Below are 23,476 nucleotides of genomic sequence, written 5' to 3' on the forward strand. Positions count from 1 at the left end.
CAGGAGATGTTGCATTCAAGACAATCTCCAGTTACTGTCTTGGCTTCACTGGAGAAGGACCAAAACAAGAATATCCTGGGATGGTCAACATGCCAAATTATTTCACTATCAACATGTTGTTGAGCTTATTCACATTCTAGCAAAGTTAAAAAGTGGATGATGTGTTTTTTTTTAAAATGAGGCAATTACTAACATTGAATGAAAATAACCCATGTTACCTTTGCTCCCATGCCATGTCAAGTTCTGGGATTTGTTTCAAAATAACAGAGGTACATGCACATCAGTATCACTCAATATCAGATATATTTGAAAAAGTTGGTTAATACTGAAAATAGATTTGCTTACTGCTCAAATCTTCTACAATATTATGTATTACCACAAATTGGAGGAAACAAGTTTAAGTGGCATTATCACAAGTAGGCTTACATTCACACTGCAATGAAGTTACTGTGAAAAGCCTCTAGTTGTCACACTCCAACGTGTTTGGATTCATGGGAGAATTTAGCATGGTCAATGCACCTAACCAGCAGGTCTCCAGACTGTGGAAGGAACCCCATGCAGACAAGGGGAGAATGTGTGGAATCTGCACAGAGACCTAAGCTGGGAATTGAACCTGGGTCCCTGGCGCTGTGAGGCAGCAATGCTAACCACTGGATGCCTGTTATTTTTGTACACTTGTATATTAGGGTGGCACAAAGATCTATAAATGGTGCTTAAAATGGCAAAATGAATAGCTGAATTTCCTGATAACTCAGTATTGGAAATGTTTTGAACAGCCTTAATGTAGACCGTTCCTTCATGGAAATAGAACATGTGGGGATACTGACTTTGGACTGGGGTAGACACAGTAAGAAGTCTCTCAACACCAGGTTAAAGTCCAACAGATTTATTTGGTAACACAAGCTACTAAATAAATCCGCTGAACTTTAACTTTATTGTTGAGACACTTCTTACTGTGCCTATGCTAGTCCAAAGCCAGCATCTCCACATCATAACTACCACTAGCACTGCAAACTACCAGCTCAAGGTTGAGGAGGATCTGCAAGAAGATTGTGCATATCGACACACACACCTAATGAAGGGGCAGCACTCCGAAAGCTTGTGCTACCAAATAAACTTGTTGGACTTCAACTTGTTGAGACTCCTTACTGGAAATAGAACACCAGATGACCAAGAGCTGTGCAACTGAATTTGTCCACCCAGGTTAAATGTTGTGTAATGTTATAAGGTGGCTTAGATACCAAAATGCAACCTGATTGTGCCTTGAAAGAGGCTGAGAATGGGTTCATTTTATCTATTGACATATAGTATAGCCAGTGTGTGTTCTGTCCAGATAAATGTCAACTTTATACTTCAGGGTGTGAAAGGTTGTGACTAACCACATCACTGGTCCTGGCTATGCACATGCCAGGAGGATTTCTGTGCTCCACCTGTTGAGTTCATTCGTCTTCATGGGAACACCCTACAATCCCATCCCCAGCATCAATTAAAATAAGAATGTTCGCTGCAAAATAAACTCATTGAAGAAAGTGCTCAGAAGACATACTTAAAAATCTAGTGCAGACTTGTTCCATTCCTACTCAGAGTGAATGAATACAAAGTTAGCCCAAAAGGTGGTTGTTCAGAACAAAAAAGTATTCGAACAACTGGAACACTCCAAATGCTTTCATTAACATACTGAATACAGTTGAAAATCAAAAATCTTTATTACTATTCTTTGTGACAAAATAACATTTGATACAAACAAGCCACCTATCACTTAAGAATATGAAAAATTGAAGACAAGTGTTACAAAATACAGCTCAACATTCTAATGCAATTACAAAGCATTAAATCACAAATGTGAATTTATGCATCTTACATTTCCTGTGAAAATATTAAACAAATTATCAAGTTCAAAAATATAAGATTTACTCAGCGACATTTATTACCCTTCATAAAATATCCCAAAAGCATTTTGCATCTATTCAGTTTGATACTAATATAGAATGGACTACAGGTTGAGGAAGCAGGTGAACACTTTCTTTAAAAAAACTGTGCAAGATACAACTGAAACACTGAACATATTATGGAGGAGATTTAGATGCAGATTTGAGAACTGTTGCACCATCACCATGCCAATTTCCAAACTGGTTAATTTTACCTGCATTACCCTGCTAGGACCTAAAGCTTATTCAAATGAACATTGTCGCTTTTATTCAGCATTGTTGCAAATCTTCCCAGAATAGTTTTTTGAAATTAATTATACATACAGTTCGAACATCTCAAATTTCAGGGCAGAGTATTCAATCAGTGCTTCATTCTCAGAATGAAGCAACAGTAAATTATGAAAAAAGTTAATTCCTCCCATTTGGTGTAAAGACCCCATCCACATTCAACTTGGGAATGCCAAGAAACAGGAAATTCATAGAGACAAAGAACTGGTACCACAGGATTCTCCTACCCAGAGAACCAGCAGTCCATCAGGTATGTAGCATTTCACCCCCACTAAATTAGAAGCTAACAACAATGGAGTCCAAACGTATAGCATAAACCTACTGTAACAATCCCACACTTTGCTGTACTCAAGCAATTCAATTGGCTTTTTGTCATCAAACAGCTTGAAGAACAAAGTATAATAGACAATCTGGTTGAATTTATTTCACCATATCCAAAGACCCATGCTAAAAGGGAGAAGGTGGAAAATACAATATATGGGAGGCCAACTCATCCTCCCAAGAATCAGCAAAAGTTAGTGCACCAAATACACTGCCTGAATAGATGCAGAACATTTATTCTACTACTTTTCATGTCTGCAAGGAAACAATTTTGAACCCTTCAGTGATTTTCCCCTCAAATCAGGCAAGGCTTTTTTACTTGGGAAAACAAAGCTGATTTCATATTCTTGCTTCCTCTTCCCAACTAATCTATCCTCTAAGTTTCTTCCCAGTGTATGTAATCTCAATTTATGCTAATAGAGGGATTCAGAAATTTCAGCTTGAGCTAGAAACTCAAACCTTTCAGAATTAGTGAGTAGGAATTAGCTCAGAAAGGGTTTAGGAAACATCTTGATCCTTCCAAGAAAAAGAGCCATGTAAATTGCAAGCATTTCCATCTCATCGTTCGCCTTTCCTTGTAAGAAAAGGATTGCACAACTTTCCTGTGGTAAAAGGAAACTCTAGGTTTCTTTGAGGGCTTAAAACGTTATACCCATAATACCAGGCAAAGCACAGTGCAAAATTAGTGCCTAGTATTCAATTATTACATTCATTTGCAATGTTTAGTTGAAGACCAAGTTACTGCAAGCTGCCCTGGGTTGTATGAACACAGCTATTCTGGGGTAGTGTGGATAAATCAACTAAGCAGAATGATGGGAATAATGACATGTTAACACAATTATGCATGTGACAACCATCACTGCAATTGTTACTTAATTCATCATCATTATCCTTTTAAGATCGCTTAGCAGGAATAGCTGGCTGACATCAAGGCTCTGGACAGATTCTTGTATTGGGATCATAATTTTAATGATCTCCTTCAAACTATACTTTTTTTTAAAAAGCCCTTCCTGGAAGAGATGGTGACACAATGTCATTAAACTGTTGGCGAAAAAAGTATGCACACGAAGGTACCCTTTTATTGTAGTACTGACTGAAGTGGTATCTTACATGCAGTTTGAATCTCGATCTCAATCTTAACATATACTGTTGGGCATATAGGTATTAAAAAACAATTCACCGTTACATAGCTCAAAAATACTATTGATGTCAACATTAGAACAGGGAGGTAAAAAGCTGACCCAGAGAGGAATATTTTGTATAATTCATGACAAAATGTCAATGGCACCAACCCATGTCTCCTTGCAGGCAGATTACAAATTTTCAAGCTGAATGGTATATCTTACAACTCACAAAAGACAGGGTAAAATTACTGGTCAAAATTTATAGTGACAGGATGAATCGTACATGGAAATCTCTCATTCTGCTAGTTTAGGAGTACACATTCAGCACCACTTCTCATCAACTCTATAATTGGAGGGTAAATTGGATGTGATGGCCCAGACTCCAAAAATGAATTGGAGCAAGACCTACTAGGACATTTATTAGACACTTAAACAAATTAATGCAAACCTCAAAAGTACCTAGTGAAAGCAGAACTGGATCAAAGACAATAAAAGGGGAAGAGAGATAACGAAAAAAGCACGTGCTACACTTGTGGGTTTTATGAAACAAAGTGGCCTATAGTACAAGCATAAAAATTGCTTATGGATTCACCAGTCTGACCCCTAGAATTGTCAGGTGATCACCCTGAAATACTTCCAACACCCACAGTTCAGCAAGGCAGATCAACCATCAGAAGCAGCATATAGTTGAAATGTAAATAGGTGCAAAACTACAAAAGTTAGCCAGCTTAGAGAAATAAAGTTCTGGTTAATTTATATCAAATATATATGAGATTTATGTCACCTTGTGTCAAAGAAATGTGGTCAGACAAAAATTAGCTCCTAGTCTCTACCAGAAGTAAAAAATACTTCCTCTTGCCTGTAACTGTTATTTTATCCTGATGCCAGACCCAAGCAAGCCTGCATATGAACAAATATACTTTGGATATATTCAAATAATTTCAAGCATGTCAGAGTTGTCATGAAACAAATTGAACCAAGCTGGCAAAAACTATAATAGATATGTCATCTGCCTCTTCAAAAAGAGAAGTTTCTTTGCACCAACCATCACAAAAAAACTCACTGGATATCTTATTTTACACCAATTTGCCAACTTCAGCTTTCTTTTGTCTACCATTCATCTGAAACACAATTCATTGATCCACATTCAAGCTTTTGTCATATGGTTTTCTTTTAAAAAGCTTTGTTAGGTCAACTGATTTGAGGGTGGGGAACAAAAAAAAACGATGGAGAAAGTTGAGGGCTGGAATTGGGGAAGAACACTTTTCAAAAAGATATTATAAATTTAAATTGTTAATTTTTAGTCAACGACAGCAAATCGAAATTCAAGTGAAGTCCCAAGCCCTAATTAAATCAAAATATACTTAAATTTTTTTTGAAGGGGATACTATTCAGAACTCCTGATTTGTTTTTCAGTTAAGCAAGCACATTAACGATACCACTGTGCAACTAGCATGGAAATATCAAAGAGTCTGAAACTTAGAGAAACTACCATTATACATCCCTAGACCAATGACTTTTTCTAATAATTTATCTAATGCCAACATTCAATCCTATGGAGAAAGATTTTCAAATCAGTATCATTAGCATCACTTAAAATGTTTAAAAATGAACAAGAAATTAAAATTGAATAGTCAAGTTACAAATGGAATGTAACAAAGACCTGTGGCAAGATTGCCAATTTAAAAACAAAAAATGTCTTTGAGTCCAAATGGAGTGAAGACATGGGCAGTACCACAATGTCAACATACGCAAAGTTTTTAAGAAAATCAACCAAATGCCAATAGCCTTCCAAGAAGGTTCATCAAATATTCTGCACCTACCCTTGACCACATGTTAACCAAATTTCCAAAAAGATGGATGTTGACAGGCTTATTGCAAGCAACTCTACATCGGCACTAATGCTGGCATTCCTTTGACTCTACAGACATTGATATTACTCCAAAGCAGCTTCTTACTGGTCTATTATAAAATGGAGACATCAGTCTCTGCCTATCAGTGCAAAGAAACTACATGGATCCAAGTAATTCTGATATTTGCACTACTTTGAAATCAGAATAAGTGGAAATACGAAAAAGTTTGTCACTGATTCTTGAATGGGTTTAGTACTCATTTCTGAATTTCAGTACAAGCCACAAAAGGTTGAAGGGTAGTCAAGAGTCATGCCATATGACTTCTTCTATCAAGTCAGCTGACAATTTGGACAGGAGCATCAGAAGTGTCGTATAAAAATTATACCATGTGTACTAATGGTAGTCTTTATATTTCTTAATTTAAAGCAGCTAGTGCCTGAGAAATCTGGAATTATTTGTTTCAGCTAATGGTGCCTTGCCAGGAAGGCGGTTATATTTTTCCTTAGTAACTTACATACATTCAAGTCCTGTCAATGCAACTGAATGGTATTGGTCACATTCAAGCTATAGGTCAAAAAGAAAACAGAAATTTTAATAGATTGACTTTTTTGGCAAATTGCATCTCATATCCAACTTTTCTGGTTTATAAGCTATGGTGCATCATCTCACGTAGAACTCCCCTTTCCAAGTTAGAAAGGAAATAAAATGCAGTAAATAAATATTTTTACCATTCAGTTTCTGATGCAGAACTTCAAAGACAGTCCTTGGATTGAGATGTTTACTTTCAAATAGAATAATTTGGAAGTGTTATCCATTTTGTTGGACAGAGATTAGTAACAGGTGGAGAGTACACAGAAATTAAATAAACTCAGGAACCTTTGAAGGTTCACAATAGTTTTTATAACATGGAGTATCCCAAATTGCAAAATCTATACTGTTCTGAAACTAATTGCCGTAACAGTTTTAAATGATATGTTCATTTTGCCAGCCACACCTATCAATTCATGCCATGAAGACTCAAATCAAAAATGGATCACATTTAAAAACTTTAGATTGACATATAATGGATGATGTGAAAGCCAACAATACCATGTTACTTGAAGAACTTCTTTTCCATGTAAAAAAAAATACTTTTGCAAAAATCTTTACATCTAATCCTTTGAGTTAAGCTGTATCTAGTGATAAATAAGGTACATTCAATGTATATGTTCAAGTTTAGACCTGGTCCATTGAAGATTTGAAGCACTGCACTGTGGTCACCAAGTAAATGGATTATGTGAACTATAACAAAAAAGGTTATTGAGGTACCCTGCAATCATTTTTGTTTAAATGGAGAATGATTTGATCTTCTAATCAATTACCTCTAGTGTCACCCACCCATATCCAGAGTGCAAAGCCACGCTCCCCGCAGTGGCATGACTATTTCATTATAAATACAAATAGGTCCCTTTATCAGGAGGAATCTTTCATCATAACTAGGCATTCATGTTAGGTATAGGCAATCACTGCATACTGTACATGGGTGGGATTTCCAACTCAGTTTCCATCGCCTCAGTCATTAGTAAGCACGAATTCTCTAGTGCAGAATGCATAGAAATGATAAAAGAATTCACAGCCAAAAGCCACCTTCTTCATCAAAGCAGGCTAAGACTGAATGGGCTGTGTCTCTGCTGAGATACAAGTTTTCAACTGTTTCACTACTGTCCTCCATTATACGCATAATCTGCTTTGTTGTGCATGATCAGCCTGCTGTCCACAAAGTAAAAACTGTCAGACCGTGTATCATAAGGATTCGCCACCATCTCCTGAACTGCAAAGAGAGAGAGAGAGAGAAGGTACAAATTAGCACTCTAAATAAAAATTTACTGAAAATATTAAAACTTCAAACTAAAATAATATCTTGAACCTAAAAAGTTAGGAAAGGGCACAATCATTTTGAACCATGGAAGACGACAATACAAAAAGATGATTACATCCCCCGACATTTGTACCTATTCTTTGCAAGAGAAATACACAAGCATTCATGCTGCCTTACTCTCTTCCTCAACGTCACATGATAAAAAAGAAAAGTCTTCTACTTATGTATTCTCCATGTTAGATTTCCATTGCTCTAGACCTATTCAACTACTGAAAGGTTCATTGCTAAACTAATGTAGAAGTGAAGCCCACCTATACCAGAAGCACTATTGGAGCCTTTATTTTCACCACAGTTCATTTTTAATCCACAGTCCTCTTTCAGGAAATGTTTTGAATGACCAGAATAACACAAGAAATGTCTTGAAAGTAAATTTTGCAGATGACAGATGTTCTAAAACAAGTCCTTCAAGTTATTCCATAAGCACAATCTACAAGTGGCTACTTGGTGATCAAACTTGTTCATAATGCAGACCATATACAACCTTTTTCCAACAAATAATTTTTAAAACAGGCTACCAACCTCAAGCAACATTTTTAACACAAATTTTGTTCACTAGTCTGCAACATGACACAGCCACTTTTACCAGGTAACCTCAGCCTGTATACAATGGCAATAGATAACAAAACATTCCTCATATCAGAATTGTATCGAATGAGTGGAGAAACTTAAAGTCACATGCTGGAGAAACAAATGTTGAAGTAAGCTTGGAAAGCAGCAGTGCCAACGGCCAAAGTTCTTGGCTGAAGTCGATGTGTTATGATGAAGGTGGAAAAAAGCCATAAAGATGGGTACCTGGCATAAAAATAGCTGCCTGGCACATAAGGGGTTAAAAGGCATTAAACCTGCACTGACATCCAACACAGAGACTGACTTTCAAACACAGACAACTACTTAAAATTTAAACCACAGGACAGACAGTTAATTGAATTAAAACAGGGAACAGACGCTTCAGGAAGCCAGGCACCTTAAGAGATAAAGATAGTCCTGGGACAATGGGGTCTGATAGGGAGATTAAGAACAGGAATGCATAATCACAAAGGAACCACTTACGACAAGAATAGAATAAAATTAAGTCATTGATAAAGAGGAAGTGTACCCATTCATGGAACAATGTGATATTGAAACGATCATGGCTGTACCTGTCCATAATAATGAGCTAAGAAATGCTGTACCCATTTGACTATAATGATGTGATAATAGTGTCCAGTCCACCTATTGTGCGAGGGGTATAAAGATGGACCGCTTCTATTGTTTCATCAAGAGAAGGTAGCTGTCCAGTACTGCGGAGTGCTGGTGCCTTTTCTTCACGAAGCTTTGTTAAATAAAACTGTATTGTTGTTCCTCCAGTCTGACTCCGAAGTGGTAATTTTCCCACAACAATGAAATGAATCTGGTTATTCTGCCTTACAGATAGAAAGAGAAAACACTAACCACAATCTCTGATTAAATTGAAATGACAGGTTTTGGGATTTCTGATCATTTAATCCGGAAGAAAGTCCTTCGCTTTAGCTCGGGTTAAATTCTAGCAGAGCTTCTGTGAAAGCAGATTCCAATTTAACAAGATCTCATATTGTATTTATATTTAAGATAAAGAATTATTCCCAAAAGAACCTAGGATCGTCTTTTCCCACATATCTCAAGTTTGAGACCATGCAATTTGTGAAGACATTTCAGAAAGGAAACTGGGTTTAATATTGGAGTGCCCTCATTTGTACAAACCTATTAATTGTTGTTGTTGTTTAGGAAGCTCACACTCTTCTGAAGGGAGCAAGGTAGGTAGGTATGGCTTTGTACTTCAACTGGTCAATTGCTGAGTGTCAAAAGTTGGTCAAACCTTTTTGATTGCAGATGAAATGAGAACTCCATAATGATTAGTGATCAGATTCAGAGAAATCACTGATCAGAAAAGCTTACTTAATTGTAATGTGTTTTGTTATATTCTGTTACGTTGTATTATACAAGATAGATTAAAATTACATTTTACATAATGGAATATATCAGCCTATTGATTAATCATGGATTGTTCAAGCAGCCATTTGGCCCATCATCTCTGTGCCAGTTCTCTGCAAGAACAATCACTTAGGCCCAGTGCTGTCTTTTGACTGTAACCCTGCCTTGTCTTAAGTGCATCACTGAATCTTTTGGAAGAGACAAAATGAATAGGGAGACACATGCAAGACTACAGTATCCAGTCTACATAATAGGTTCAGGTAATACTGTCATATGACGAGATATTGGACAGAAAAGGGTAAACTTGTGCTCAGAAGGAATGTAGTCTTCTTTGAACGAAGCCAGTGATAGTGAGTGAATCCGAGAGACTACCAATGCAAATCCAAATTTGACATGGGAAATATCAAACTAACATACTGCCTTGGGAGCAGGATTTTGATACAAGTAAATATGGTTGGAGGCTAACCACAATGTTGAGGAACAGTTTGGCTTTCTGGTGGGCTAGGGATATCCTCCTCCTGTAGATTCATAATACAAGCGTCACACAGCAGGACGGAAACTCAGATTGTAGGCAGTGTATGAACATTACACACATTGGTATTTGTTACAAGTATGACTTTTCAACCAGACCAAATTAAGAAATATAAGAACATAAGAACATAAGAAATAGGAGCAGGAGTAGGCCATCTAGCCCTTCGAGCCTGCCCCGCCATTCAATAAGATCATGGCTGATCTGTTGTGGCTCAGTTCCACTTTCCCGCCCTCTCCCCATAACCCTTAATCCCCTCTCTTATCAAGAACCCATCAACCCGCTTCTTAAAAATATTTAGCGAGGCAGCCTCCACCACTTCAACGGGCAGAGAATTCCAGAGATTCACCACCCTTTGAGTGAAGAAGTTCCTCCTCAACTCCGTTCTAAACCGCCTCCCCTTTATCTTGAGGCTGTGCCCCCTAGTCCTACTGTCTTTTTTGAGCGGGAAGAGTCTCTCCACCTCTATCCTATCCATCCCATTCATCATCTTATACGTCTCAATGAGATCTCCCCTCATTCTTCTAAACTCTAACGAGTACAAGCCTAGTTTATTCAGCCTCTCCTCATAGCTCAATCCCCTCAACTCCGGTATCAGCCTAGTAAACCTCCTCTGCACTCCGTCCAAGGCCAAAATATCCTTGCGCAGGTGCGGCGCCCAAAACTGCACACAGTACTCCAGCTGCGGCCTCACCAATGCCCTATACAGCTGCAACAAGACCTCCCTACTTTTATATTCAATCCCCCTCGCTATGAAGGCCAGCATCCCATTCGCCTTCCTGACCACCTGCTGCACCTGCAAGCTGGGTTTTTGCGACTCATGCACAAGGACCCCGAGGTCCCTCTGCACCGTCGCCTGCTGCAGTTTTTCGCCACGTAAGTAATAGTCCTTCCTACCATTCTTCCTACCAAAGTGGACCACCTCACACTTGCCAACATTAAATTCCATTTGCCATTTCCTGGCCCATTCGCCCAGCCTATCTAGATCCTTCTGCAGACTCTCCACACCCTCCGCACAATTTGCCTTTCCCCCAATCTTGGTGTCATCAGCAAATTTCGACACCCTGCACTCGGTTCCCTCCTCCAGATCATCTATATAAATGGTAAATAGCTGAGGCCCCAGCACCGACCCCTGGGGCACCCCACTAGTCACCAACCGCCAATCCGAATAGCACCCATTGACCCCCACTCTCTGCCTCCTATTTGACAACCAATCCTCTATCCACGCTAACACCCTACCCCCAACTCCATGTCCCCTCACCTTCTGCAATAACCTCTTGAGGTACCTTGTCAAACGCCTTCTGAAAATCCAGAAAGACCACATCCACCGGCTCTCCTGTATCCACTGCCCTAGACACATCCTCATAGAACTCCAGTAAATTTGTCAGACACGACTTCCCTTTAATGAAACCGTGTTGCGTCCGCCCTATCAAGCAATTCCCTTCAAGATGCCTCGCAATTTCCTCCTTAATGACGGATTCTAACATTTTACCTACCACAGACGTTAAACTAACCGGCCTATAATTCCCCGCCTTTTGCCTGGCACCCTTCTTAAACAACGGCGTAACATTAGCCGTTTTCCAATCTTCCGGCACTTCCCCGGAATCCAGCGACGTCTGGAAAATAACCACCAAGGCATCCACTATAACCTCCGCCATTTCTTTCAGAACCCTCGGATGCATTCCATCCGGTCCTGGGGACTTGTCCACAATCAGCCCCTCCAGTCTGTCGAGCACCACCTCTCTAGTAACAGTAATGTCATTAAGACCCTCCATTCCTACCACCTTTCCATCTCTAACACCCGGCAAATTATTCACGTCCTCCTCCGTGAAGACAGAAACAAAAAAGTTATTCAAGACCTTAGCCATATCCCCATCCCCTACCACTAGCTCCCCTTTCTCATCCTCTAAAGGACCAACGTTCACCCTAGCCAGCCTCTTCCTTTTTATATATTTATAAAAACTCTTGCTATCCTTTTTTATATTAAGTGCTAGCCCAGCCTCATAGCTTCTCCTACCCTCCTTTATCAACTTTGTCAATCTTTGTTGACATTTAAACCTTTCCCAATCCTCTTCTCGCCCACTGCTCTTAGCTACTCTAAATTCCTCCGCTTTTAATTTAACACTTTCCTTCACCTCCTTCGTTATCCACGGCTTGTTACCTCTCTTCCTACTGTCCTTTTTAACCATCGGAATAAATTTCTGCTGAGCACCAAGAAAGATCTCCTTAAAGATCCTCCACTGCTCCTCAGCAGACCTACCTTCCAACGCACTCCCCCAGTCCACATTTGCCAATTCTTCTCTCATCCTACCATACTCCCCTCTATTCAAACAAAGGACGCGTGTCCGGGAACCCACTTTCTCCTCCTCCATCTGCACCAGAAACTCCACCATACAATGATCACTCTCTCCAAGAGGATCCTTCACCGCAAGGTCCCTAATTCTACCCGCCCCATTACATAGCACCAGATCCAAGATAATTAATTTGAAAAGATGCCAATTAGGAATTATATTTGAATATTAGCTTGCTATTTCATCTGTTTTTAATTAAGATTTTTTTCATTTTTCAATTGTAAAGTCTAGTTTATATTCTCACAAAACGTAAAGAACCTCACTTATCAAGTTGCCTCCTCCAAGATGAGTTGGTTGCTGCAAGTGAGACATGGAGCAAGAGATGAGATTTGGAGGAAGGGTGGGGGGGGATTAAAAACTAGGTAACATTCACATTTATTCAATATCAAAATCAAGTCCCTTACCAAATGCAGTGAAAATCATAAGTAAAATGTTACCTGAAGAATCACCAAGTTTTTCCATTGAATAAATGGTGTACATCAACAGGAAATTTCAAGCTGCGATTCCTGAACTAAGTGGAACTCTCCACAGAACAATTTAACTCTTATGAAATAGTGGCAATCTCATTGGACTGGTAATCCAGAGGCCCATTCACATCCTCTGGGGACATGGGTTCAAATCCCTCCTTAGTTAATTGAATTTAAATTGCAGCACTGCAAAGAGAATTTTTAAAAACTAGTCTCATCTATTGTAAAAATCCTTCTCATGTCCTAATCCCCAATTGGGTTGCTAAGTAATTTCCAACAACAGTTTAAAGTCAACCACATTGCTGGGTTCAGAGTAAGCTCATCTACAGTACAGTCCTTGGGCCAGTAGCTCCTCCAACTGACCCCAGCATCAGTTTATAAAATCTTGGTCAAACAGACAAAATTTCAGCATTACTCCTCAGAGCTACTCTTCCAATCACAGGCCATTTTGCTTCAGGTGGGCAGACTAGCAGCAAGTGACAAACAGAAACAGTCTCTGGATTGGAAGAGCAATGAACACTGGCATAAGTGAGGACCAAGGGAAGTAAAGGAATGGCAAGCCTGCGAGAGGTGCAGGGTGCAACACAAACAGGGCCTAGTTTTAAGGCTGATAAAATTGGATATCCTAAATTAAAGAACTGGGCATATTAAAAAAAATCAAACAGTCAAACCTCAGGCAGGCCAGCTGTACAATACACAGACCTGGCTGGGCCTGATTCATAATCTCCCCTGCACCCTACTGATACTTAGCAAGAGATCATTGCACCCCACTGAAATGCACCAGCCTATTGTTAGAAGCCCAGATCGGGCCAGACTTTGTCACCACAAGTTCCTGCAGTTGGCTTAATCTGATAACAGGTTACATGTAAGCAACAGCATGGAGATGGACACCTGAGGGCAGACCTTGGTGTCCTGTCAGGCAGACATTAAGAAACCCACTGGGTATTGGAACCCCCTCCTGGGAGCTTATTGGCCAGAAGCCAGAGAAGTTTCCGCAAAGGCAAGCAGGCAGGGGATAAAGGGACACACTTGCAGCCACCAGCAGGGAAGACTAGTGAAGATTCGATGAAGGAGGTGACCCTTGACCATTCGGAAGATTGACCAGAGAAGGAAGGAAGGAAGAAGCTGCCATCGAGACTCACCTTCGTGACGCCAGACCAGAGGGACTCAGAATCGAGCCTGCAGTTTTAACCAAACCATCTTTGCGGGTAGTATATCCGATTTTGGGGTATCCTTTGTTTTGTGTGGGTAATTTAAGGGTTAGTAGTGTTATTGTTAATAAACTTGTTGAACCTTTACTTGTGTTTGTCCTTTGTCCATCTTGCAAATAAGGGCACCAGGGTAAAACATTGGAATAAGCAAACTGGTCAAAGTATCAGAGATTTTAAAATTACAAGGGGTGGTTGAGGGTGGTTTGTGTGAGAGCGCGCATATGAGATGGAGTGTGCAGGGGTGAGACAGACTGAATATGCAAGGGTGAATAAAAAAAAGTGTGCACGCATGTGGAAGGTGAGTACATGTCTGCCTTGTGTGCAAGCACATGTACATATACACATGCACCCACCCAGTCTGACACCCTTGCACTCTGCACATATTTATCACTTACTTTTTTTTTGCTATTTTGTACTTCAGCTCAGTGATTGTTCCTTTCCTAAAATCTTTTGAAATACAGTTGGAGCGAAATCTTGGATGAGTGGTTAGCACTACTGCCTCACAGCATCAGGCACCCAAGTTCAATTCCAGACTTGGGTCACTGGAGTTTGCACATTCTCCCCATATCTGCATGGGTTTTCTCCAAGTGCTCCAGTGTCCCCTCAGTCCAAAGATGTGCAAGTTAAGTAGTTTGGCCATGGTAAATCGTCCCTTAGTATGCCAAGATGTAGCCTGGTGGGTTAGCATGGTGAATGCGTGGGGTTACTGGGACTGGGAGAGGGGTGAGCCTGGGTATAATGCTCTGTTGGAGAGTTGGTGTAGATGGGCCGAATGGCCGCCTCCTGCATCATAAGGATTCTAACAATCTTTTCAAAAACTTACTCATTGGTCTCGAGTGAGAAAAATGTGTCATGGCAGGATTTGAACCTCAGATCACTAAGCTGGATTACGCATCTACTGACATTACAAGGACACCATTAAAACAAAACTAACTCCTCCGATTAAGCTAACTAACCTGTAGATTCCCGCTTTTTCCTCCCTATTTTCTTGAACAGCCAAGTCACATTTGATTTTTTTTCCAATCTGATGGGCCTTAATAGCATCTAGGAAATTTGGGAATATTAAAACCTACGCATATATTATCGCAACAACTACTGCTTTCAAGATTCAAGGATGAAGTCCATTAGGACTTCTGGATTGGTCAGTTTTTATTTCTAGTAATTTTTCCCATATACTTCCTCTGATGATTGTAATTGTTTTAAGTTCCTCCCTCCCTTTCACCTCCTGCTTCACAATTGCTGGGATGTTATCTGTATCCTCTAAGTCAAGACACCTTCATAGCGAGGGGGATTGAATATAAAAGTAGGAGGTCTTGCTGCAACTGTACAGGGCACTGGTGAGGCCGCAGCTGGAGTACTATGTGCAGTTTTGGTCGCCGCACTTGCGCAAGGATATTTTGGCCTTGGAGGGAGTGCAGAGGAGGTTCGCTAGGCTGATACTAGAGTTGAGGGGGTTGAACTATGAAGAGAAGCTGAATAGACTGGGCTTGAACTCGGAGTTTAGAAGGATGAGGGAGGGATCTTATTGAGACGTATAAGATGAAGGGGGATGGATAGGGTAGAGGTGGAGAGGTTCTTCCCACTCAAAGGACAGCAGGACTAGAGGGCACAGCCTCAAGGTGGGGGGGGGGGGGTGCAGTTTAGAACGGAGTTGAGGAGGAACTTCTTCACTCAACGGGTGGTGAATCTCTGGAATTCTCTGCCCGTTGAAGTGGTGGAGGCTACCTCGCTAAATATATTTAAGACACAGGTAGATAGGTTTTTGGTAGGCAAGGGGATTAAGGGTTATGGGGAGAAAGTGGGAAAGTGGAACTGAGCCACTTCAGATCAGCCACGATCTCATTGAATGGCGGGGCAGGCTCAAGGGGCTAGATGGCCTACTCCTGCTCCTATTTCTTATGGAAGAAAATTCTCTGTTCAATTTATCCACCATTTCCTTATTTTCCATAATAATTCCCCACACTTGCTCACTAATGGAACTACTTTACTCACTTCTTCATTTTTAAACATCAGTAGAAATATACAGATAGTAAGAGTTTCTATGAGAAAATCTCATGCACAAAATTTCCCTCTCCATTGATCTTTTAGCTCTTTATATTCTGTCCATTCTGACCTGCCTTTCTTTCTAATTGATACTATCTTAACATCCTTAGTCATGATTGGTGCATTCTTTCCTTTGAAAAAAAGGATGCATTACAATGGGAAAGAAATACTCAGTGTTCTGAAATATCTTGAAATATCTACCACTGCAACTCTGACTTCTTAATCTAATTTCCCACTTCACTTTAAGCCAGCTATGTCCTTATGCCCTCGTAATTGCCCTTAAAGTCCAAAACACGAGCCTTAGATCCACTCCTCTCTCTTTCAAACTCAATGTGAAATACAATCTTATGATCACTGCTACTAAGGGGGTGGCTTCCCCAAGAAGACATTCATTAATCTTATCTTAATGCCCATTACCAGATCTAGTATAGCTGGAGCGCTTGTTGTTGGATCACGCTGCTCGAAGAAACTTTCCTGAAAACACAATGAACTCAGACTACCTTTGGCTAGTACAAAGGCTCACATCTGGGAAGAACCACCACTGGACAAAACATTGGCTCTCAAACAGCATACAGAATGGAGCAAGGTATCAACACAGAGAATTGCCTCGGAAAATATAAGGCTGCAAATTTATATTCGGGTACATAACACTTGCATCGGAGGCATGGAATATCTAAGCATGCTGCGTTTAAGAGACTCTGCATAATAAGAATTTCACTTGCTGCAAGAGTCTAATGATGAAACACTTGTGTTCAGAGGATTAACAGCCGCCTTTACTTTTGAAAGAAAGCCAAACAGAAAATGTAGTGCTGAGCATGTCTATTTTCAAAAATATCAATGAAAACATAAGAACATAAGAAATAGGAGCAGGAGTAGGCCATCTAGACCTTCTAGCCTGCCCTGCCATTCAATCAGATCATGGCTGATCTGAAGCGGATCAGTTCCACTTTCCCGCTTTCTCCCCATAACCCTTAGTTCCCTTGTCTGTCAAAAACTATCTACCCGTGACTTAAATATATTTAGCGAGGTTGCCTCCACCACTTCAAACGGGCAGAGAATTCCAGAGATTCACCACCCTTTGAGTGAAGAAGTTCCTCCTCAACTCTGATCTAAACTGCACCCCCCCCCCCACCTTATCTTGAGGCTATGCCCTCTAGTCCTGCTGTCCTTTGAGCAGGAAGAATCTCTACCTCTACTCTATCCATCCCTTTTATTATCTTATACGTCTCTATAAGATCCCCCAAATGCAAGATGAAATTGGAGTAATTTGATGTTTTCTTCAAATCCAGCAAAATTACAATTTATTGATGGTCACAACATAGACATTCCTGTTTGTAAAACTGATGATCAGAACACAGGTGTTCCTACTTGTGAACCAAAGGGATAAAATAAACCATAAATGGTTGATTTGACTGGCAACCAGAAACTTGCTTAAAAACTGTAACATCCCCAAAGCAGAACTTATAAAAGCTAGAAATACATACTGGTGTCTTCAGAAAGTTGAGGGAATTCATAAATGTGCTCGCACGTGTTTCTGCTGTTCGGAATACAGAATCCAAAGTCAAAGTCAAAGCTTTTCAACAGCCGCTCCCTGAAGTAATGTCTTTCAATCATCCTGAAGCTACTTACAGGCTTGTCCCCAACTGTAAATTCTACCCTGTAAATAAAGGACAAAAGGTGTAAAAAGAGTGCAGAAGAAAGTCAAAATAAAGCAGCTATTCCACTTTTACATCAAATTATAAGTTCCTGTCTCTAACATGAGATACTTTTCCATACATTGTAAACACTACTACAACTAATCAGACTGGCTGATGATTATGTTTCATTACTTAACACTCTAGTTATTTAAAAATATGCCAAGGTATTCCCCCTTATTTGCATTAATTCCTCAACTCATAATAGTAGTTAAAATGTTACAGAAAAGAACCGATAAGTTTTAAATCAAAACTTTAACAAGTGTCTTAAGCACAATGCTGTTAAGTCAAATGGCAATAATAGTGATAAACAAACCGGATATATTTCAACAACATTTTATAGACAGTTAATTGATAGATAATTTAATGTTAATAAAAGTTTAAAAACAAAAAGCCATTTAATTACCATCAAAATGGCTTTGATAGATCAAAGTCGGGAGCCACAAGAGTCCTTAGTGAACCACACATGGCTCCGATGGAGGTTGCAGGCCCTGCCTTCGGGGATTCCGGGCTGTTTAATACATACAGTAGGAGTCTGATACACAAACACCTCCATGCACATGGCTGGATTAACTGTACACAAGTAGAGTTTTTTTTGCTAATTGTGAGTCACAGCTCAGACTGACCGGTGAATTTCACACATTTATGGGCAGCATGTTCACAGTGGTTAGCACTGCTGCCTCAGTGTCAGGGGCCTATGTTCAAATCCCACCTCAGGTGACACTGTGGAGTCTGCACATTCTCATGTCTGTGTGGGTTTCCTCCAGGTGGTCCAGTTTCCTCCCACAGTCCAAAAGACATGCTGGTTAGGTGCATCGGCCATGCTAAATTCTCCCTCAGTGTACCCGAACAGGTGCTGGGGTGTGGCAACTAGGGGATTTTCATAGTAACTTTATTGCAGTGTTAATGTAAGCCTACTTGTAACACTAATAAATAAGCTTAAAAAACTTCAATATCTCCTCCAAAGCATTGGTCAGTTCTAACCAGACTACATTAAACAAAAGTAGATCTTTCTAAGTTGTGCCAAAAGAGTATTCAGGAGCCATAGAGAGCAGGAATATCACTAAACTTATTTTACCCACTATTAACCATCTTTTCAGCTCCTGCTTTCTTGCCTTTTCCAAGTGAAGCTCATGGATTTGTCAGTTAAGGTCAAGATAATTAGTTCAGCTACCTCTGATAATTTTCCTTGACTTTGGTCACTTCAGCCAAACCACCTTCCAGACTTAACCCCCACCTTAGTATTGAACATGCATCTCACTTAACCTGTCTTATCTGCCATAATGACTATGATGTCACCTTTTAAAAAAAGCATTTACAGGATGTGGGTGTCTTTGGCTAGGTTAACATTTATTGCCCATCCCTAGTTGCCCTGAGGTGGTGGCGGTGAGCTGCCTCAGTCCCTAACCTGTAGGCATATCCAGTGCTATTAGGGAGGGATTTCCTGGATTTTGATCCAGAGACAGTGAATAAGTGATATACTTTCAAATCAAGATGTTAACTGACTTAGAGGGGAACTTCCAGGTGGTACTGAGATGATTGACCTTCCCCACCACAAGCATTTCCCTTTCTGCTAGGTACTTTCTGCTTAAGAAGTCTCACGTCATCAGGTTAGAGTCCAACCAGTTTGTTTGATGGTCATCCCCAGCAGAGGGCTTTTTTCCCCATTTTACTACGGGCTCCAATTTTGCTCCTCCATCATCATGGATGGGGATGTTTGTGGAGCTGCCTCCTCTTGTTGCCTTGACACCTTTCCCATTAAGCTGACCTTCCTTGCTACCTGACATTACAAATAACCCTTTTTCCTCCAGTAAGATCATCCACCTTGTCAACACATGCAAACACCTTGAAATATACAATCTGGACTTCTATCTAGGCAAATTGAAACCTCTGTGTTCAAAGCCCTTGAAACCATTTATCACCTCCCAAATCATTCACAATATGGAGTCAGTCTCCAAATATACATCAATACCACCTCATAACTTTCAACGTCTCTGTTGTTAGTCAAGTCATATAACATGTTGTCTTGAATGGGCTACAAATTTGCTTCAGTGTAACATTGGGAAGGCAAAAGTGACCATCTTTGTCCACCACCAGCACATCACCCCCCCCACCCCAGCACAAATTCCTTTGAACTGAAATGATTTCATCTTTCTAAACATGCTCAGTTTAAACCAGACTGCTGGCAGCCTCCAAGTACTGATGAGCTTCTGATCCTATATTTTCTCTATTACAAACACAAGGGGATTGTGTTCAAATGGAGGCCGGGGGGGGGGGGAAATAGTGTTCAGGTAGGGGGAGAAGTGAGAAGGCAAGTGGATGGGACAGGGGAGACAGCAAGCAAAAGAATGAATGGTGAGGATGAGAGTCAGAGCCAGGACAGACAGCAAGGCCCACCTGAGCTCATCTACAGTTGAATCTATTTAACTAATCAGTTTCCCATTCTCCACAATCCATAAGTTTTACCTCATTTAGAAATTTGCCACCGCTATCTCCAAGTCATACTCTTTCAATATTTTTACTGATCAGCACTGAAGTATTGGCCAATCATGAGCCCAACTTTTAAAAAAGAAATCAAGGATGCAAATTTTAAAGATTTTCCATGGATTTGCTCCTTCCCATTCCTCTGATCTCATTCAGTCTTGTAAGCCACTCTTGCAAATGTTCCAACCTATGCTGTCTTGGCCCTACCAATGGTAGGTGTGGCATTGGTACACCTACCAGCCCCCAGGCTCCATGCTTTCAAATTTCCTCTGAACTTCTCCACTTTGTTACCAGTTTTCAAAATCCTCCATAATTTCTCCTGCTTCAAACAAGATTTTCGTCACTCTGCCTAATATTTCCTTCCTGGGCTTGGTGTCCAATTTTCTATTGAACCTGAAATGCGTTGGCATGGTGTGCTATGTTAATGTTGCTAAATCATTGTTGAAACATCCTTGAAGGTATTTTCGTCCTCAGGAATTTAGTCCATGAAGGGATATGAAAATATACTCTGCAGCCAAAGGCATTTGCTTCTTTAAAACACAATGTTTTAGATGAAATTGTTCAAATTTTGATTGAGTCAGGAAAACAAAATTTACATCAACAACTCAAAGAGCATTGACTTCTAATCAGCACAATGGGCTACATATGACTCGTTAACGATTCTATAAATCTGTCAACTCCAGATATAGAGGGGACTTCACTTGCAATATTTATCCATGTATACAGAAGAACCATTGTTATGTAGAACACAGATTAGATTAAAAAAACACAAACATTTTAGTCATCTTGGCAGGCTTACTTTTTTTTTTAAAGAGTCAGGAAAAGGCCTTACAATGGAGTTGATAAATACATCCTGCATAAAAGTTTAAAAAGCAACACAACTTAGTTGTTTTTCATCTATAATATGTTCCTAAACTTAGAAAATAGCAGTAGGCCATTCAGCCCTTTAAATCTGCTCTGCCATTCATTTTGATCATGGTTGATCAAATATCCTGATTCCACCTGCCCCCCCATATCTCTTGATCCCTTTAGCCCCAAGAGCTATGATAGCAATGTATGAAGTTGTTCTTTCCCCCTGAAGTTCATTGCCCTCAAATTAAACCTGAGGTTTTAGGAAAGTGAGGTGTTTAATCACAGGTTTTACAGCTCAAAAGGGAGGAAGCTATTTGTGACAAAAATCTAAAAGTAAGCTCACTGCTCTGCTCTCCACATTCTTGCATTATTCCCTCTTTCAAACGTTTGACAGGCAATTGGAGCAGGGAGTGGGGCCAACTTGAGAGGAGGGCATGGGCTCCATGAATAGCGGGGGAGGGAGGCACAAGCAGGAGAGGGGTTGGGGCAGTGCAAGCAGGAGGAGATGTCAGGGCGACCTGGGCAGGGGATGACAACAGCTAATGGATGAGTAGAGCAGTGATTGTAATGGCTCACTTAACATCTTAAAAACAAATTTCAGATTTTATTTCTGTTTATGCATACTCAAATAAATCAAGTATTATTTACATTGTTAAGCCAAAGGTTTTACCAAACTAGAAAAAAACTTGCACATTTACTGATATGTCTGCTGGAAAGTGATAAGAACAGCTTTATCCCGCAGATTTATACATGTTTGTGTATTGAATAATCTTTTGTTATTTGAGAACAAAATTTCTTTGGTTTCTAGGATCAGTAAGACCATCATGCGGACAATAAACTAGATTGATACTGCCAGACAGTTGTCAATCAGCAATGAAGAACCACACTTTTCTAACTGTCTATGTAACTTAAATGCACAAAAGGGCAATGTTCGTTAAGCATCACCTCATTGCAGGAAAAGCAACAATGAGGCTTCCAGTCATTAGCATGGCCCAAATCCTTTATTGCTGTTTTGGGGACTAATTCCCACTTTTCCTACATATAAGGGAACGTTGGTCCCTTAGAGGATGAGAAGGGGGACTTAGTGGTAGGGGATGGGGAAATGGCTGAGGTCTTGAATAACCTTTTTGTTTCTGTCTTCACGGAGGATGACGTGAATAATTTGCCGGGTGTTAGAGATGGAAAGGTGGTAGGACTGGAGGGTCTTAATGACATTACTGTTACTAGAGAGGCGGTGCTCGACAGACTGGAGGGGCTGATTGTGGACAAGTCCCCAGGACCGGATGGAATGCATCCGAGGGTTCTGAAAGAAATGGCGGAGGTGATAGTGGATGCCTTGGTGGTTATTTTCCAGACGTCGCTGGATTCCAGGGAAGTGCTGGAAGATTGGAAAACGGCTAATGTTACGCCGTTGTTTAAGAAAGGTGCCAGGCAAAAGGCAGGGAATTATAGGCCGGTTAGTTTAACGTCTGTTGTGGGTAAAATGTTAGAATCCGTCATCAAGGAGGAAATATCGAGGCATCTTGAGAGAAAGTGCTTGATAGAGCAGACGCAGCACGGTTTCGTTGAAGGGGAGTCGTGTCTGACAAATTTACTGGAGTTCTATGAGGATGTGTCTAGGGCGGTGGATAGAGGAGAGCCGGTGGATGTGGTCTTTCTTGATTTTCAGAAGGCGTTTGACAAGGTACCTCACAAGAGGTTATTGCAGAAGGTCAGGGGACATGGAGTTGGGGGTAGGGTGTTAGCGTGGATAGAGGATTGGTTGTCAAATAGGAGGCAGAGAGTGGGGGTCAATGGGTGCTATTCGGATTGGCGGATGGTGACTAGTGGAGTGCCCCAGGGGTCGGCGCTGGGGCCTCAGCTATTTACCATTTATATAGATGATCTGGAGGAGGGAACCAAGTGTAGGGTGTCGAAATTTGCTGATGACACCAAGATTGGTGGAACGGCAAATTGTGCGGAGGGTGTGGAGAGTCTGCAGAAGGATCTAGATAGGCTGGGCGAATGGGCCAGGAACTGGCAAATGGAATTTAATGTTGGCAAGTGTGAGGTGGTCCACTTTGGTAGGAATAATGGTATGAAGGGTTATTACTTAAGTGGCGAAAAACTGCAGCAGGCGACGGTGCAGAGGGACCTCGGGGTCCTCGTGCATGAGTCGCAAAAACCCAGCTTGCAGGTGCAGCAGGTGGTCAGGAAGGCGAATGGGATGCTGGCCTTCATAGCGAGGGGGATTGAATATAAAAGTAGGGAGGTCTTGCTGCGGCTGTATAGGGCATTGGTGAGGCCGCAGCTGGAGTACTGTGTGCAGTTTTGGGCGCCGTACTTACGCAAGGATATTTTGGCCTTGGAGGGAGTGCAGAGGAGGTTTACTAGGCTGATGCCGGAGTTGAGGGGGTTGAGCTATGAGGAGAGGCTGAATAAATTAGGCTTGTACTCGTTAGAGTTTAGAAGAATGAGGGGCGA

General features: G+C 40.7%; 1 protein-coding gene across 3 annotated transcripts in view; it reads right to left on the reverse strand.

Annotated features, from left to right (window-relative positions):
• Positions 1 to 1,682: 1,682 nt before the first annotated feature.
• The window catches only part of unc119b (unc-119 lipid binding chaperone B), a 62,400-nt gene continuing 40,606 nt past the window's right edge, over positions 1,683 to 23,476 (reverse strand). For all 3 annotated transcript variants that reach the window (XM_080208445.1, XM_080208447.1, XM_080208446.1), the window contains exons 4-5: positions 17,468 to 17,640; positions 1,683 to 7,324 (exon numbers count right to left, since the gene is read on the reverse strand). In XM_080208445.1, the coding sequence (XP_080064571.1) occupies positions 7,212 to 7,324; positions 17,468 to 17,640 (286 nt within the window). In that variant the 3' untranslated portion in view covers positions 1,683 to 7,211. The remainder of the gene's footprint in view (positions 7,325 to 17,467; positions 17,641 to 23,476) is intronic.

The sequence above is a fragment of the Carcharhinus amblyrhynchos genome, chromosome 20 (assembly GCF_965287045.1).
Source record: "Carcharhinus amblyrhynchos chromosome 20, sCarAmb.v2.hapA, whole genome shotgun sequence".
Taxonomy (NCBI): domain Eukaryota; kingdom Metazoa; phylum Chordata; class Chondrichthyes; order Carcharhiniformes; family Carcharhinidae; genus Carcharhinus; species Carcharhinus amblyrhynchos.